General features: G+C 57.2%; 5 protein-coding genes and 2 pseudogenes across 7 annotated transcripts; all 7 read left to right on the top strand.

The window, feature by feature from the left end:
• The first annotated feature begins 1,563 nt into the window (after positions 1 to 1,563).
• On the top strand, positions 1,564 to 2,544 carry LBRM_20_4410 (annotated as a pseudogene). Its single transcript has one exon. A coding segment is annotated over exon 1 (981 nt).
• Positions 2,545 to 2,824: 280 nt separating this feature from the next.
• LBRM_20_4400 (conserved hypothetical protein) lies at positions 2,825 to 4,069 on the top strand (the record flags this gene model as incomplete). The annotated part of the gene is made up of 1 exon (XM_003722945.1): positions 2,825 to 4,069. One exon carries the CDS (start codon positions 2,825 to 2,827, stop codon positions 4,067 to 4,069), a length of 1,245 nt encoding a protein of 414 aa, XP_003722993.1.
• A 1,311-nt stretch (positions 4,070 to 5,380) lies between these two features.
• On the top strand, positions 5,381 to 7,564 carry LBRM_20_4390 (conserved hypothetical protein; the record flags this gene model as incomplete). The annotated part of the gene is made up of 1 exon (XM_003722944.1): positions 5,381 to 7,564. One exon carries the CDS (start codon positions 5,381 to 5,383, stop codon positions 7,562 to 7,564), a length of 2,184 nt encoding a protein of 727 aa, XP_003722992.1.
• Positions 7,565 to 7,825: 261 nt separating this feature from the next.
• On the top strand, positions 7,826 to 8,737 carry LBRM_20_4380 (hypothetical protein, unknown function; the record flags this gene model as incomplete). The annotated part of the gene is made up of 1 exon (XM_003722943.1): positions 7,826 to 8,737. One exon carries the CDS (start codon positions 7,826 to 7,828, stop codon positions 8,735 to 8,737), a length of 912 nt encoding a protein of 303 aa, XP_003722991.1.
• Positions 8,738 to 9,759: 1,022 nt separating this feature from the next.
• On the top strand, positions 9,760 to 12,342 carry LBRM_20_4370 (conserved hypothetical protein; the record flags this gene model as incomplete). The annotated part of the gene is made up of 1 exon (XM_003722942.1): positions 9,760 to 12,342. One exon carries the CDS (start codon positions 9,760 to 9,762, stop codon positions 12,340 to 12,342), a length of 2,583 nt encoding a protein of 860 aa, XP_003722990.1.
• A 907-nt stretch (positions 12,343 to 13,249) lies between these two features.
• On the top strand, positions 13,250 to 14,368 carry LBRM_20_4360 (conserved hypothetical protein; the record flags this gene model as incomplete). Its single annotated transcript, XM_003722941.1, has 1 exon — positions 13,250 to 14,368. The coding sequence occupies one exon, from the start codon at positions 13,250 to 13,252 to the stop codon at positions 14,366 to 14,368; it is 1,119 nt and encodes a 372-aa protein (XP_003722989.1).
• Positions 14,369 to 14,829: 461 nt separating this feature from the next.
• Positions 14,830 to 15,942, top strand: LBRM_20_4350 (annotated as a pseudogene; the record flags this gene model as incomplete). The annotated part of the gene is made up of 1 exon: positions 14,830 to 15,942. A coding segment is annotated over exon 1 (1,113 nt), but the record flags the coding sequence as incomplete, so codon positions are not given.

Below are 15,942 nucleotides of genomic sequence, written 5' to 3'. Positions count from 1 at the left end.
AGGGTTTAAGGTGGCGGGCACATGCACCGAGGTTTATTGTGATGCGCGACGTACGGAGAAAGCCCTCCGGCTGCGTGTGGGCTGCAAAGCCGCTCACAAGATGGCTGCCATGAGCGGCGCTAGCCAGGAGTCTGACGCAGCAGATCAACCGCCACAATCTGTGCCACGTGCTTGTGGCTAGGGTGCGCACGTGAGAGCGTGAGGGCCGACTATACATTCTCACTTACGACGCCGTTGGCGCAGCAGCGCGGCGTGCAGGGTACTCGGCCTAGATGTACCATGATGTGATGGAGGTGCTGGCCAGGCATTTGGCGGCTGCGGTCACACCGCACGACTGCGGCTCGCTCACTGGAACTTCTCACCCCCTCCTACGGATCTTGGGCGGACCTTCCTTGCCATTTTTTTTTTTTTCGCCGCGGCACCGGGCATTCAACTTTTGGGCTTTGTTGCAGACCGATGCGTTCGCGCTATGGAAGGGGGGGGGAGGGGGAAGGGGAAGTAGGCTGATGCCGACCCTCCCGAAACCAGTGGGCGCCACTAGTTGACGTCCTCCCCCCAAAGGCGTGGTGGTCGGCCCGTTTGAACGAACTGCGACAGACGTGTGATAGGTTCATTTTCAAGACGGACAGCGAGTTCTACTCCTGTGAAGACATTCCCCAGCGGAGAAAGCTAATGCACAGCAGTAAGCCAAGCGATAATGTCTACCACTGTCGACAGAGACTTCAGTCGTGATTCACACAATGATCGACGATGTAATGACACCTTCTCGCGAAGGGCAGGTGGACGACTTCCTGACCGCTCTGTACACTGTACTAGAACGGGTTCGGATCGTCAACTCTATCACCACCACGAGCAGGAGCACGCTACAACAAACCAGCAGCGCAGACATCCCACAGCTCGCCTCCTGTCCGTCCGTTTTCTTCAGCGCGGTGCGTGAAAGAAGGAACGGAGAGTGGGCAGCGCGCAACTCTTCCCAGGCAGACGCCAAGTTGATCCATGCCCAAAGGTGGACAGAATTCCTACTACGCCAATTGATGGGCGTCATATCACGCGTCGCGCACGCTATGCACACAACCCGCTTAGATGCTGCTGAGGCATTCGACATCGTGGAGGCCAGGGGAGCCGTAGATGTGAGGGTCCAAGACCGGGTTCTGGTGGAATGGCTCCATCCCGTATGTGCCCACTGCTGCCCCTTTCCTGTCCAGAGGCTGATGTATGATGGCGGTGTGCGCTATCAGGTCGTGGTCGGTGTTTTTGTATGTCACCGTTTTAGGCTTTTGGAGGACTCCTCATTAGCCCTAGATGAGTTGGTCTGAGGGATGCAAGGGCCTCGGCCATCTTTCGCACGTGACTCGACGGACAAATCTTTACCATTCGGCTGCAATCGTTCAAGAGCTCAGCGAGCAGACTTGTCACTGTTCAGACAATGATGTTTTTCTCTTTAGCAGCAAATCACGCTGCACAAACCGAGCTGCGGGCAATCGAAAGCCTACACTGCAGCCTTTACAACCAGCGAGCATTCCAGGCAAAGATGTCCATTGCTGCTACCACTGACCACACACCTATCGTAGCCGCTCAGAGAGGCCGGAACGACCACGGCGGCATCGAATGAAGCTTCGACCTGAGTCAGCTGTATTGTTTCACACATCGACTCAAGATGAGCATAGAAACGACCGTAATCTTCAGCGTGGGCGGACCGACATCTGGCTGATACACTGTCGCGCAGTTTTTGAGGTTGACGCCACCGGTGAGCTGAAGCAAAACCCAGCCACTTGCATGGGAATCTCGCCACTCCGGTAACCTCACTACCTACTCACAGAGGAGCAGGTCGTGCTGTGTATGGCGTTCGTGTGTGTGTCGGGTGACATCGTTACCTCAAAGCTGAAGAACGCCGCTCATAATGTAGACGAACGTGAGAGAGTGAAATGTGAAAGGGGAGGGGTTCCAGCACGCGTTTCAATGCACTGCAGAGTACTTTTATCTGTCCTACTTCAGGCGAATTCCGTGGTAATCCGCACAGGGGGGGGGGGAATAAATACACCCACACGCACACACACACACGCAAAGGTAAGAAGCCGAGGAGGAAGGAGAGGGTGGAGCGAGAAGATCCATACAAGTAGGCAACCTGGACGCCCATGTCTGTAGCACGTCGCGGCACTGCGGTAGACGCACCGCTTTTTTCTTCTCTTTCGCTACGAGCAAAGGCGGGAAATGAGCGAAAAAACTATGGTGCCTTATTTCCCCTCTCTTCTCGCATGCGTGTCCCTACAAGTGCAGTGCCGTCTGGGCTGCCCTTCACACTCCTGCTGACGCACTGTGGCTGCCCCTCGGTAAGCGCTGCTTTCCTTCATTTGTTTCTGTACCCTTCTACATGAGCAAAGCTCATCCCTTTCCTTATTCCCCCCTCTTCCCTGTTCTTCAGAGGCTACACCCACGGTGCTTGCTGTCGCATACTCTTGTGGAGATCTGATACGACTCAGCGAACAGCATCGTGGAGACCAACTCAAGCGAGCAAGTCATCTGTCTCTGAGTGCCTTTTCCTTTGGATATATTGCTGCCCTTTTTTCCCTTCTCAAGTAACCCCTCCGCCATCTTCGCTCTTCTCACGTAGGCCCATACTTTCATACACAGATATCACGCAAGTGTGAGCAGAGTGGGGAGAGCGGTAGAACGTCGAGCGGTAGTGGCGTGTGCATCAGAGTCTTTGCGAAGTGTCTCTTTTTTTTTCAGGTTTCGTTCTCTCGTTCTGGGCCGCCACAGCTGCTACACCACAGAGCGGCAACTCTGCTTGCCGAGTACTGAACATCTCGCTTCGAGTGCCGTAATGCTCCTGTCGAGTGACGCACGCGACGGGGGCCGGGAGGTTGCACTTCCATTTTGCTGGCTGTACGGTGGCTCCGCAGACCGCCCATCCATAGCACCGCCTGTGGTGCCACCACCGGGGTGCTGCCACTCGCTGGTGAGCTATCAAGATCGCTATCTCATTTTATTTGGCGGGGGATCGCTCGCAAACTTCGCGAATGACGTGTTTGTGTACGACATGGATAGCCGCCGCTGGTCGAGAAAGACCCCTGAAAACAGCGACATGGTGCCACCACGATTGGCACACTCTTCCGTTATCCATGGGGACAAGATGATCGTGTATGGTGGGCAAGACCTCTGCAGTCCTGTAGTGTATGATGATGTCCTGGAGCTTGACCTTGCTACCTGGAGGTGGTCTGTACTGCAGCACGCTCAGGCCGGTCCGGGAGGACCTGGTGCGCGTCGTCTTCACAACGCGCATGTCGTAGGCAATCGCATGTACGTGCTGATGGGCACTCCGGCGCCGCCGAGAGAGACTCCGCTGTGGTACCTGGACCTGCACACTAATGTGTGGTTCCATCTCCAGCCGACCATCTCGCACGATAGTGACACGGCCGACGAGCCCGCTGCCATGCTTTCGCTGTGCGGCTGTAGCTCTGCGGCCTCAGGGGATTGCATCTACCTCTTCGGCGGGTACTTCGCTGAGGACGGTGAGCGTAGCTCCCTTTCCTACCGCGAGTATGTGAACTCCCTCTTCGAATACAATACGAGGCTCAATATGTGGCGCGCGGTGAGGCTGCACCCGCTTGCGCCATGCCCCGCTCCCCGGTATGCCGCTTCCCTGGCCGTGCACGCCAACTGCCTGTACCTCTTCGGCGGCGACGCGAATCAGTCAGACGTGTCCTTGTACTTTAGCGATCTCTGGCGTATCCGTGTCCAGGATGACCTGGCGACGTGGTGCAAGGTGAATGTTGCTGGTGCGTTGCGCCCCTCCGCTCGCAGCGGCTGTGCGTACACCTGTGCGCGGGCCTCGCTCTTCATCGTGGGCGGTGAGCTTCCTGTTAGCGACGTCACCATTCCTTGGCTCTACACTGCGGACCTCTTTCAGCTTCCCTTCGGCTACTCTGGTCAGCTTACACTGCGTGTCGCTGTGGCGCGCTGGCTTGGAGCCGCCGCTGGACAATTCCGCGAGCTGTCTTCGCTACCAGAAGAGTTCCCACTGACGTTGGGTGCGCGGTGTGCTCTCGACGAGTACTTTGGAAGCTGATGCGCCCCTCCCTTCAGCTGCTACGGATAAAAGTTTCGTCATATCTTGGTTCCCCCACCCCCCTTAGCTGCTCTGTTGGCTGCGAAATCGACAGTGGTGATGCGGCCTGCGCTTCATCACTTCTGTACGCAGACAGCAAAAAAAAAAACCCACTATTCCTTTGACTCTTTCACGCTCCCAAGAGGCCAGCCTCTACTCTGTAAGTGCACGTGTGCTCCGTCTACGCTCCATTACGTGGTGCTGCGGTGTGAACCTGTAAAGCAATTCCTCACCTCTCCCACCTTGTGTCATTCCCCCCCTAGCGGTGACTTCCCTGGTTCTCTCTTACGTGCCCTCCGAGGGCATCGGTGTGGGGAACGCGTCCTCGACGCACCAGCGCGTTGGTGTCGAATTGTGGTGCTCACGAACGTTTCCATTTCTGGCGTTCTTCTCATCGAAACACTGTACCACAGCGCGTGCAGTGTAAGCGAGCGTTGACGCCAGCTTGCGCTGCACGTCTTTACTATCTTCTCCGTCCTTCAGGCCTCTCTCTCTGTGTGTGTGTGTCGACACCTGCTACCTTTTTACCATTTCCTCTCTCACGAATCTTCCCTTTCGTTTCTTTTCTTTTCCGGCATACACCCGGCTTTCAGGTCACTCAAGGACGATCCATCACTTGCAACGCGGGAACGCAACTTGTGTGCCGCTCAAGTGGGCCGCCCCGCTGACCTTTGGCCTATTTATTTCTGTGTTCCTCACTATGAATGAATTCCCTCAATTGGCACGCGCGAGGTATTCAAGCACTCACATACGGAATGCGAAGACCGCTCGCTTGTGTGTATCAACGCCGTTCTCCTCCTCCTCTGCTTTCTCTATTTATTTATTCGTCAAGCAGTTTTATCATTCTTGCCAAAACTCATGACTTTTTCTCCCACACGCGTGGCACGATCCGTGCTGTGCCAAGTCGCGTCTCGGGCTTCGTACCTCTTCGCCCGAAGCACGGCACCGCTGCCACACGCCTTTCTACCGTCTCCTCAACCATCGTTAACTTCGTTCACGTCGTCGGACTTTTCGGATTTCGTAATTTGCACCCGCTCTCTCGTCGCGCTCACTCGGTCCTGCGGTAATAGCGCCGCTGACGCACACCTTCTGCGGTGCGTGCGCGAGTGCACCGATGCCACTCTCGACACGCTCTCCTCCTTGCCTCCCGGGGACCATGTGCCGGCCGATATCTGCGTCGTGCTGCTCGTCATTCTTCGTGCCTCCGCCCGGTTCTGGCAGGAGGATAGGTGTGCTGCCTTGGGACAGTGGTTGGCTGAGCATGTGGATGCCATGGCGCTGCGGACATGGCGGCCTCGTGTGTTGGTTGCGGTTATACACGCGTTTGCTAAAGCTTGCCCTTCGCAGGCTCATCTGCCCTTTGTCAGAGACTGCCTCGTGCGGCTGCAGCAGTGTGAGGCGCAGCTCACGGAGCACGATGTGGCGACGCTTCTGTGGTGCATTGCAACACTGCAAGTCGATGAGAGCCAGCTGCCATTGTGGAGCTCCCTCTGCAAGCGAGCCGCACTGTTGTTCTCGCATATGAACCGCGTGAGCCGCCTCACCGTGACCCAAGCCCTGTTGCTGCAGTGCCACCATCTATGCGAGTCTCAAGCGGAGCTGCTGCGCATCGTGCACGCAGCGAACAGGGACTCGACGGAGCTCACCTCACTCGACGAGGATCGGTATGATGGCGGGCGCTGGCACTCTGGGCGTGGTCCCCGGCGCCCAGACTCAGGCGATTCTGCGTCCTTTCTCTCCTCTTCTACCCCAGGCAGCATGGACTCCACTTCGCAGCTGCTTCAGTACACCACGCATGCACTCTCAGATGAGTCACTGGTGCGGTTACTCATCACCCTTTTCGAACGAAGTGAGGAGCCATGCGAGCACTTGCGCCTCGTCGTAGCACATCTCACCTTGCGCTGTTCCCTGTCTGATCAACTCTGCCTACAGCTGCTGCGGTTTACGCAGCCACGTTGCACGGCCGTCGCACTGCACGTAGCTGATCCGGCAGAGCAGCGGCTACCGACATGCGCGTCTTTGACAGCTCAGAGCCCCGAGACGTCGGTGCTTCTCCGTACGGCACGACAACACGCCGTACGGCAGTTGATTAGGGTCGTACACAGTGGGGTAGTACGGCTACCGCGTGATATCATCGAGGTGCTCTGCATAGAGCACGGTGGCTTGTGCACAAGTCTAATACCCCAAAGTAAGCTGCACCCAGGCAGCGCTATCGACGAAGAGTCTGCGGGGACTGTCTGGACTGCCATTGTGAAGATCCTCTGCGACACGCTGAGCGGCTCTGCGCGCGCTCTTGACTTCGTAAACGGCGAGGAGCTCTGGGGCTGGCACTGCATCGCCGCGTACTTGAGGGCAGTGAGCGCGACAAACGGTGGCCTGGCCTCTGACAAAGCAGCGTCGCTTAGCACCACTCTAGGCTCCCTCGAGCAGCAGCTCAACACCACCACAAGCCCGCCTCGCTACTGGCCTAACGCTCGGGAGCGTAAGACAAGGTGCACCGAGGTAGTGTTAGCCTCTACGCGCTGTGGCGGGACGCAGCTGCTGACCTATTGCGCCGCGACAACCTCGCCCTATGACACTGCCCTTGCGCTACTCGGCGAATGTGTGCGAGAGCTTTCGACACCACCAGCGGTTCTCCTTGTTTCCACCATGCTGAAGCTGCTCTCGGCCGTGGACAAGGCGCCCGCGGTCGTTGCTACACTCGTGCAGCCGCTGAAGCTGCTTCTCTGGGCGCAGCTGGAGACGAACACGGCCCATGCCTCCGGCATGCTACCAGGCCTCATTCAGTACATCACGAACACCCTTGCCCATCCTCTAGCGGTGGGGCAGGCAGCGTCATGTGTGCGCGTCTCAGACGCCGTGCTGGACGTGTATCTTCGGTTACTGATCCAAGAGCAGCAGGAAACTCTCTCCGCTGTGCAGTCGGAGCTGCTGGTACGGTGCTTGCAAGAGCGTCGAATGAACGCGGCGGCGCTGGAGAACGCCTTCATGATGCTAATGACGCGCAGACTCGGGCAGACGGCATCTTTTCTAAGCACCGTAAGGCTGCCGATTGCTGCTCTGAGTACACTTGTGGAGCTTACCGGAGCCCTGCCACGTAGCAAGGCCGCATCCACCACCGCGACAACCACCATGATCATCAGCACCCTCCTGGACTTACTCATTCAACAAGCCATTCCAGCATGCGCGACAGCAGAGGAGCTTATAGCTGGCGCCGTAGTGTTGCGCGACGATGCTGTGGCAGACATGCAGAGAACGTCCGCCCTGGCGGCGGCGGTGCAGGCTAGGGGTTTGTCGCTCCTCAGGTCTACCGAGGTGATCTGGACACCACTGCAGAAGGCGTACCTTATCGCCGCCCTTGTGTGCGTGAATGTAGACCCGACGCCAGAGCTTCTGCAAGCACTGCGCGGGGAGGGTCGTACGCAGGTGGAGGAAGTTGTGGACTCTATGAAGTAAAAAACATCAGCTGTGCGCGCTTCTGTGTGCGTGTGATGGCGCATAATAAAGAAGCTGTAGTTCGAGTTCCCTTCTGCTGCTTGCTCTTTGGTACGCGTTGCGTTGAGGTACGAACAACTACGTGCTGAGAAACAGTGAGCAGGCAGCGACACATCAAGAAGCTCAAAGACACGAGCGCAGACTTCGGTGTTGCCGTTTTGATGACAGCCGCACCGGTCACATTTCGGAGAATGAGAGCGACGTTCTCCCTTATGTGTTTTCATGCTTCTGCTCGGACGCCATAGTGGTGAAGCCTCTCCCCCCTACACACGCCTGCAGAGTGGTGGCTCAGGCACACCTCCCGGATCTTGTACTCTCTCGCTTGCTTTGTTTCAATGCTGGCTTTTCCCCCTTCCTCGTCGCAGTCGGATTTCCTGTGATCTCTCCACACTATTCTTCCTCCCCTTTCCCCTTCTTTCATCTTCCTTGCCTTGCACTACACCGTCTGATCCCGCCCCCTCGACTCTTTCTCGTTCCTCGTTGCACAGCTCCCCACTTCTTCCCACCGCCACCCACCGACCCGAAGACATAGTCACGGACGCACGCACCCCTACGGAGCGCAGCATGAGGCGGAAGAAGGGATCCTACGTAACGTGCGAGGTCAATGGCACCGCGTGCCGGTCAGACGATGGCACATACGATGTGAAGACTCTGTACGGGCCGCACACCGTGTTGTTGCGCTTACCGACGACGACATCATCGCCATCTTTGTCGTCGTCTTCTCTGTTACCAGTGGAGGCAACCAACGGGCTGCCGGAGCGCTTGACGAGCTTCACCATCTGTGCAGTGGACGCGCGCGGGCATTTTGCTGTCAAGCAGGGCGGCACCTACGAGGTTGGTGCAATCCGAGCTGTTGAAAGGCAGGCTGAGGCCGAGGCGCAGCGCGCACCAGCAGCAGCTGCCAAGACGGCGGGGGAGCGCAAAAGTGCAAAGAAGGAAATAAAACGTGCCTCCAGCAAATATGGCTTGTTTTTGAAGCAATTTTTGAAGGTGTTCAGAACGAAAGGCGTTCAGGCAGCTGCGGGGGAGTGGGGGCGCCTTTCAGCGGAGTCGAAGAAGAGTGTCGAAGTTGATGACCTTATCGCAGCGGTGGTCCGCTCCGGTCGTCACCCGCTGCGTCTTCCTGAGAGCTGAATAGGTGCAGCAGCAGCTGTTTCTCTGATATGCTCGAAGCAGATCCACAAGCTGTGGAGTAATACTCCCCTCCCTCCCACTCTGAGTGAGTGTGGTGCAACTGGACAGCTTCGAAGGGCTTGCGCACAGAGAGGCTCGCATCGCCCCCCCTGTGCCGCCCCTCTTCCCCCTTTCCTCAGCCTCCGCTACACTCATTGCGGTGCTCAGGTGAGTCCGCCGACGATCGTGCTGCTTTACCAGCTGCCTTGTACCTTTTCCCGCTTCTCTTTCTTCTCATGGTGCCACGGACGCATTTCACATTATGGGTGGGGGGGGGGGTACACGCGTCTGCGTATGACCTCCCATGGAGCGGCGAAGTGGGAGCTTTCTTCCTGCAGGCGCACCGCCGTCTGTCTTTCCCCTCCCCCCTTTCCGCCTTCGATGTAGGAGTGTGCGTGCGTGCGTGCGTCAGTGCTGCAGTTCGTGATCACCCTGAAACAACGAGAAGAAGGAGAAGGAGAGCGAACTAAGAAAGCGAAGGTTCCCAGAAGAACACCAAGGCGGATCCGTCTTCCGCCTCCATTTCACCTCTTCTCTTTCCCCTTTCCTGGCCCGTCCACTTCGCACACAACCTCAAGACGTCATATTCGTTTACAAGGGGTAAGACGTAGGGACGGCGTAGCCCATATCCTTTGCGGCTTCCTTCCTCGATACCTACGCACTCTCCTTTTACTGGCACCAGAAAGATCGTATGCCCCCCCCCTCCCCCTCCCCTGGCCGTTGTCTTCGCCGCCTTACTTGGTTGCTTCTGGCACGTTGGGCGAGAGAGATCGCTGCTGCTGTGCTCGGAGCTGGCGCAGCACACCACTGGTCTAGTGTTACTTCGTTTTGGTGTGTTTTCCGCTCTGTTGCACTGCATTGCGCTCGCAGTCTTTTCCTCTGCACTCCCTTCCCTCCTCGCACTCCCCCAGTCCCTGCCATAGGCGAGGCAGCACACAACGGTATTGACAACTGAAATCAGCGCTCCTCAGGCGTTGGGCGGCATGTCTGCTTTTTCCTCGTCCACCACCGAGTATCGCCAAGCGATAATGAGGTTGTACGAGAAGTACGACCCCACCAATGTGTCGCGGGTGGATGCACTGCTGCACCGGTTTCTAGGACGTGAGGAGGCTCTCATGAAGGCCTTGGAGCGAAAGTTCAGTGAGCGCATGATGTCAGAGGGTGAGCAGACATCCACCAGACTCACAGGAGACTGTGCGGACGCCGCACAATGTGAGTTGGAGGCCTGCTTCTCAGGCCCTCCACCACACGCAGCGCCAACTGCCATCATTTCTCGAAAATGTGATGATGCCATGTTGTCTATGGCGGCAGTGCAGCCGATCTCGGCGTCTTCTGATCTCCATGCTGCCACGGTTAGTGAGGATGTAGACTGCGATAACTACCGCATGCAATTTATACGCCTGTGCGAGACCCACTCCCCGATCCGGGTGAGTCCGGTCGATCATGAGCTAGCCAAGTGCAAGGAGCAGGAGGAGGCATATCTGCATACCTTGGAGAAGAAGCTCATCGAGGTGCAGCCTCCGCCGGCTGCAAAGGATTCTGTCGAGGAGGCATCACTGCCGGCCACGCTACCCACTGTAGAAGTGCGTCTTCGCGACGACCACCCAAAGCACACCAGCGACAGCGCTGGCTATGAAATGAACACTGCGCGGCTGCTGCGCATTGACGAGGCATATGCACCAGACCAGGCGCACCACGTGGAGCGCCAGCTCCAGCGCTATGTGGGGCGAGAAGAGGAGGCTATCCAAGCGGTTGTGGCCAAGTACGGACCTGAGCCAGTCCCCCTTGTAGCAGAGACGGAGTTAATAAACCCCATTGTGACCATCAAGTCGGAGGAGACATCGACCGCCACCGAAAATAACGCAGACTCTCTGCAGATTCCCTCTCCTAGTGGACCTTTGACGATAGCGGCCACGCCTCAGAGAGCAAAGAAGACCACTGAGCATGCAGTTGATGGGTTGGCAGCTTCTGCCTCGGCAGAAGCGACTCTCTCGGCTCAGGCCGAGGCTGCCTCCACGTCAACAACAACCCAGAAGGCGAAGGCAGTTTCGGTGACTGTGCGCGCAACAGAGCACGAGGGCAATGACTTTGATGATGAGGCTTCTCCGACCCAGGTGCCAAAGCTTGATGCGGCTGTCTCGGCGTCGGCGGTGCCTCACTCCAGCGGCGGCACGCAGCGCGCGTCATCGCCGCCTGCCAAGAGCGTCGTAGCGACAGGCATGAAAAGCAACAGCCTGGTTCTCGTTGCTGTGGCAGGATCTCTGCAAACGGCTTCCGCAAGGAAAGGTAAAACGAGCATCAGAACGTCGCGACTCACCAAGGATGTTTTTCCAGCCTGCAAAGGTGAGGTGGCGCGTGACCTCATCTTGGATGGAAACGAGATAGATGCCTCACTGAGCCGCGCCGTCAGGTGGACAGCACCATTCAACATTGCGTTCTACGACTTCTTCCGCGTTCTAGGAAGCTATCACGCTCATGGAGGCGAGCGAGTGAGTCTGCGAGTGGCCAACACGTTGCTCAGCGCATTGTTCCCAGAAATGTCGCCGAGGAAAGTGCTTTGGGAGTACGGCGACATGGCGTGCCCGGGCGAGGATGGGGTCGGCGTGTTAGCTGAGGAGATGCGAGAGCGCATCGTACAGGGAGCTGCGCAACAGCTGCGGAACAGTGCCAGCGTCTCGAATCTGCATGTGGCTCAGTATACGCGGTTACTAGTCCGACGGATGGAGAGCTTTGTAAAGACCTGCCGAACAGCAGTGCTACAGCTTCAGCGGCAGCCGCGTTCCCTCTTCGCTGGCTTCTGGGTGCACCGTGCTGTTCTCCCACGCGCTGTGCCTCAGTGGAAGCGGTGCTGGGCCACGATGGGCGCAGATGGCGACGCTGTCTTGGTGTGCTGCGTGGGCTCTCTCAAAACGGAGTGGCACATTCCATTCGCGCGTGTGGCGCGTTGCTACCGCGAGAATAATGCGACTGGTGCACCGCGCACATGCATGCGCAACGGCCTTGCTTTTCAGCTGACAACTGGTGTGCCGCCGTTGATCGTGGTGGTGTGCCCAGAATCGAGTGATGTGACCTTGCAGCTCCTCTCCACTTTCCGCTCGTGGAGCAGCTCGCCGCGCGACATTCATGAGAGGTGCAGTGCTACACACTTCGCCTCCTCGCCGGTCCCAGCGCCTCACTCGCAACATGACGGCGCGGAGAGCCGCAAATACCGGGAAGCCAATCAGGTCCGGGTTTGGGTTCTCGTGAGGGCCACGTCGACGTACGAGCTTCAAAGGTGGTGCGTGGAGGGGGTGTCGATACACATGGTGAGTGACCGCACCCGCGAGGTGCACACCTGTGCCGTTGTCGATGTAGAGGGTGCGTTCGCTGAGATGAAGCTGCCAGTGACACCGCCGGCGAGGAGCGCGTATGGCTTTGTTTTGTGCTTCCGCAACGGCGTGACTCCCTTGATGGCGTTTACCGAGCAATCACAAGCGCGGACGCAGCTGCTCGATCGTCTCTATCGGGGTCAGGTGCTCGCTCAGGTAGAAGCCAAGACAATGTGTAGGAGAGGCGGAGGCGTTTAGCCGCACTCCTCGTTTCACTGCGTCTCTGTGTGAAAGTACATGGGGGTATGTGTAAGAGAGTTAGGAATAACACAAGAGACGACGCACGCACTCTGCGGCCTCTCTCCCTCTTCCCACCTCTTACGCGTCATGTGCTTCTCAGCCTGTTCTGGGGACTTTTCTTCAGCCTGCGCTCTATCAAAGGACAAAAGCTGAATGATGTCACACATTAACGAGGGGAGAAGAAAAATGGAACTCCGTCAAGCCCATGCACTCACACACGTCAATGTCCCTCAGGCATGCGCCGTATCATTCAAGCGAAAAGCTCGAAAAACCTTGACACAGTGTAGAAGTGGAAGTGTGCAGAGAGGTATGGGATGGTGGTCCTGGGCCCGTCTGGACAGTGTATCTTGCACAGCATCTGTGCCATGAGCATGTGTGTTCGAGTTATGTGTCTCCTCCCTCTCCTCCCTTTTACGACGGTCATCGCAGCAAGCTGTACGGGCGCCACAGCCACGCGACGATGCGCCACAGCTCTGCAGCGTCCATTTTCTGAGTTTCGATTCTCCTACGCGCTCTTAACCCACGATCGCGTGAAAAATATGCCGGCACAACAGCAGAGGGCTCACTACTGCGTTCGTGTGTCTGTGTACTCTCTCTCTTCCGGTCTACCTTTACCTTTCCGCCTCTCTTTCGCCCTTGGTGGGTTTGAGCGTTGCCAATCCAACTTGGCCGCCTCCACGCCCGCACGCCCACGCAGAGAAGATGCGACTTACTTTGTGCGCCTTCTTTGCCGCACAGCACACGCCTACACGCCCCGGAGAGAACAAATCGATGAAAGACACGCTGAGGACTCTCTGCCCTTCTCTGTCTTTTAGAACCACAATAGCTGCCTGAGGCATTTTTTTTGGGGGGGATTCCTGCGACAATGGAGGAAGACGCGCGCCTGGAGGCCACCGAGCCGTACATCGTCGCTGAGCTGCAGGCAGAGTTTGTAGGCCATTCACTTCGTGAGGTGTACGCGACAATCTGCGATCGACTTCGCTTAACTCCTCTCACGTCCGTCGCTGTGATGTTTCCTGACGTTGCGGACGCCTGGGATGCGGTGACGACGCTGGATTTCTCTCGCACGTATGTTGGTTCGCAAGGGGCACTGCCGGTGATTGAGCTGTGCCGTCGCTTACCCCGGCTGCAGTCGCTTACATTTTGCGACAACTACCTGAGCAACAATACGGTGTGGTACCTAGCGCAAATGGCCCTGTACCATCCAGGCTTGGAACGAGTTGATCTCTCTGCCAACGAGTACATTTCGTGGAGTGGCGCCATGTGCCTCGTGGAGCTGGTGCTGCGCAACCCACACATCGTCTATGTCGGGCTGCGAGGCTCCACTGTGTCGGCTGAGATCGTGGCCTCCATCGAGGCTCAGACCCGGAAGAATGCCGTCAGTCGCTTCCGCAACGAAGACTTGAAGCGATTGCCCCCGGTGCATCCGGTTGCCATGTACATCCGTGCCTTGAAGCACCAGTTTGCAATGCACCAACAAGATGGACTGGTGAGCGCTTCTCTACTTGACAGCGGCTTCGAAGAGCTCTTGCGTGTCTCGGGGCGCACCGGGGAGCTGCACCTCTTCACTGACAAGTACTTTTCGAAGCTCAAGGCACGCGCTTCTCCTGGAAGCCTCACCTGCGAGGCATTCCTCGTGCTGCTCTTGATCGAGGGTAGTACATACGACGAGACTATCGTAGAAAAGCTGAAACAGGTCTTCACAATGTTCAACATGGACCCCTCCGTCCCAGACCCCATCAAGGACGGTTATGTTCTAGGTAGGGACATGGCAGACATCATGACACACATGTATGGCTCGAGGCCTTCCGACGTCGATGTGGCAGCACTGCAGTGCCGCTTAGGCGCCACGGCGGAGGCGACTACTCTCAGCTGGGAGGAGTTTCTCTACATTGCCTATCCGCACGGGCCACAGGTGGGTGATCGTCTCTGGGGCATGATGTGCACGCCTCTCTCAAATCCAATCGAGGTCATGCACTGCTGAGCCTGAGACCACGGCTCAGTTCTCTTCTGTCTTGGTGGGCTGACTGCTGAGGCGACAACTCTCTGGTGTGTGTGTGTGTGACTGATATTGTGAAAGCTCCCTTCAGTGCTTCATCGTGGGTTCTCTCTCCGCGCGTTTTTCTCAGCAATTCACTCTTTTTACAGTTTTTTTTTCGCGGGCTCAGTGAACTCGCCAGCGCACCGGATCACCTCTGGTCTTTGCATGTACATAATTCATCATGTAGTTCATTGTTGTATTCGAGAAGGAGAGAGCGAGTCGTCAGAGGGAGAGAGAGAGAAGGAAAGGAGGGGGAGGGGGAGAGCTCATACAGGAGGCCCATATATACAGACGCGGTACTGGACTGTACGCATGGATGTCTCTATCTGTGTATGCACGTGCTACGAAAGGCCCCCACGTCTCCCTTTTCCTTGTTCTACGCCCTCCCGCCTCGCCTTCTCTGTATGTCTGCTGTCTGTGCGCGAGCCGCTCTCCTCTCTCCTTTCTTTTCTTGCCCACTGGAGTGTTGCACACCACCATAGTCCTCCGTATTCTCCGCTGTCCCCCCCCCCCCCCCCCCACCGACGAACCCCTCCCCCGCACACACTTCGAGTGGGCGAGCCGCCGTTGCGTTCTGCTTGCAGGGAAAGGGGAGCAGGCACAGTACACGTGCGCTTCATCGTTATTTCCACACACGATGCCGCCGCGTCTCCCACCTCCTTTGTTCCTCCAATCACCGGTATCACAGCCCAAGCCACCAAATGTGTCTTTAAATCTCCTCTCCTTTTCTCTCCAGCTCCACGACATTTTGTGCTTTGTTTGTCCTCCTCCTCCTCCTTCTCCTCCTCTTCCTCCCTGTGACACATCCCCTAATCGACTTCAAGCAGGGGACTCACTTACCTTTCTGGCAGCCAATTGATTGGCGTTGTCTGCGCTATATTCGATGCATTTCTGTCGATTTTCTTCAGTCATCATCTCCAATCACCCCCCAACCCCGTCTGTTTCCACACTGCTGCGAACAACACACCCCCTCATTGAAGCGTGAGTGCGGTATGCTGCTTGGTAGCCTTCAATGCACTCAGAAGGGCCGCGTGCAGCCGCCTGCAGGGAGCCGGGGCGGTGCCGTCTACACGGACTACTTTGGTGGCGTCTGGGTGACGTCCGAGGACGCGCAGGAAGTTGTTTACTACGCACCCCACACGCTAGCCACCACCATACAGCAGCAGCAACAGTTGAGTTTTCCCCTGAGCACCCATGACATCTCTATAGCACCCCTGTCTACCTCGTCTCCAGCCTACACAGTCGCGTTTCGCTGCGGCACCATGCGCTGCACCGCCGACAAGGCATTTCGAGAAGAGCGAATTTACTCGCTTTTTCCGCTTAGCCGTCCTGCATGCGACAGCGACGGCTCCGAGCATGTTCTGTGCATCGTCACCACATGCGGTACGCTGGCATTCATTCAAGTGCCAACTAGTCATCGCCATGAACCCCCGCTGCCGGAGACAGCCGTGCAACCGTATCAGGAGGTACACCTCGACGTGCATGTCTGCGCCGCCACCGTCACCAGTGGCGGTGCA

Source organism: Leishmania braziliensis (assembly GCF_000002845.2).
Source record: "Leishmania braziliensis MHOM/BR/75/M2904 contig, possible fusion of chromosomes 20 and 34".
In the NCBI taxonomy this organism is placed as follows: Eukaryota; Euglenozoa; class Kinetoplastea; order Trypanosomatida; family Trypanosomatidae; genus Leishmania; species Leishmania braziliensis.
The sequence above is the reverse complement of the archived record's forward strand: the minus strand, read 5'-3'. Positions and strand labels throughout refer to the sequence as shown.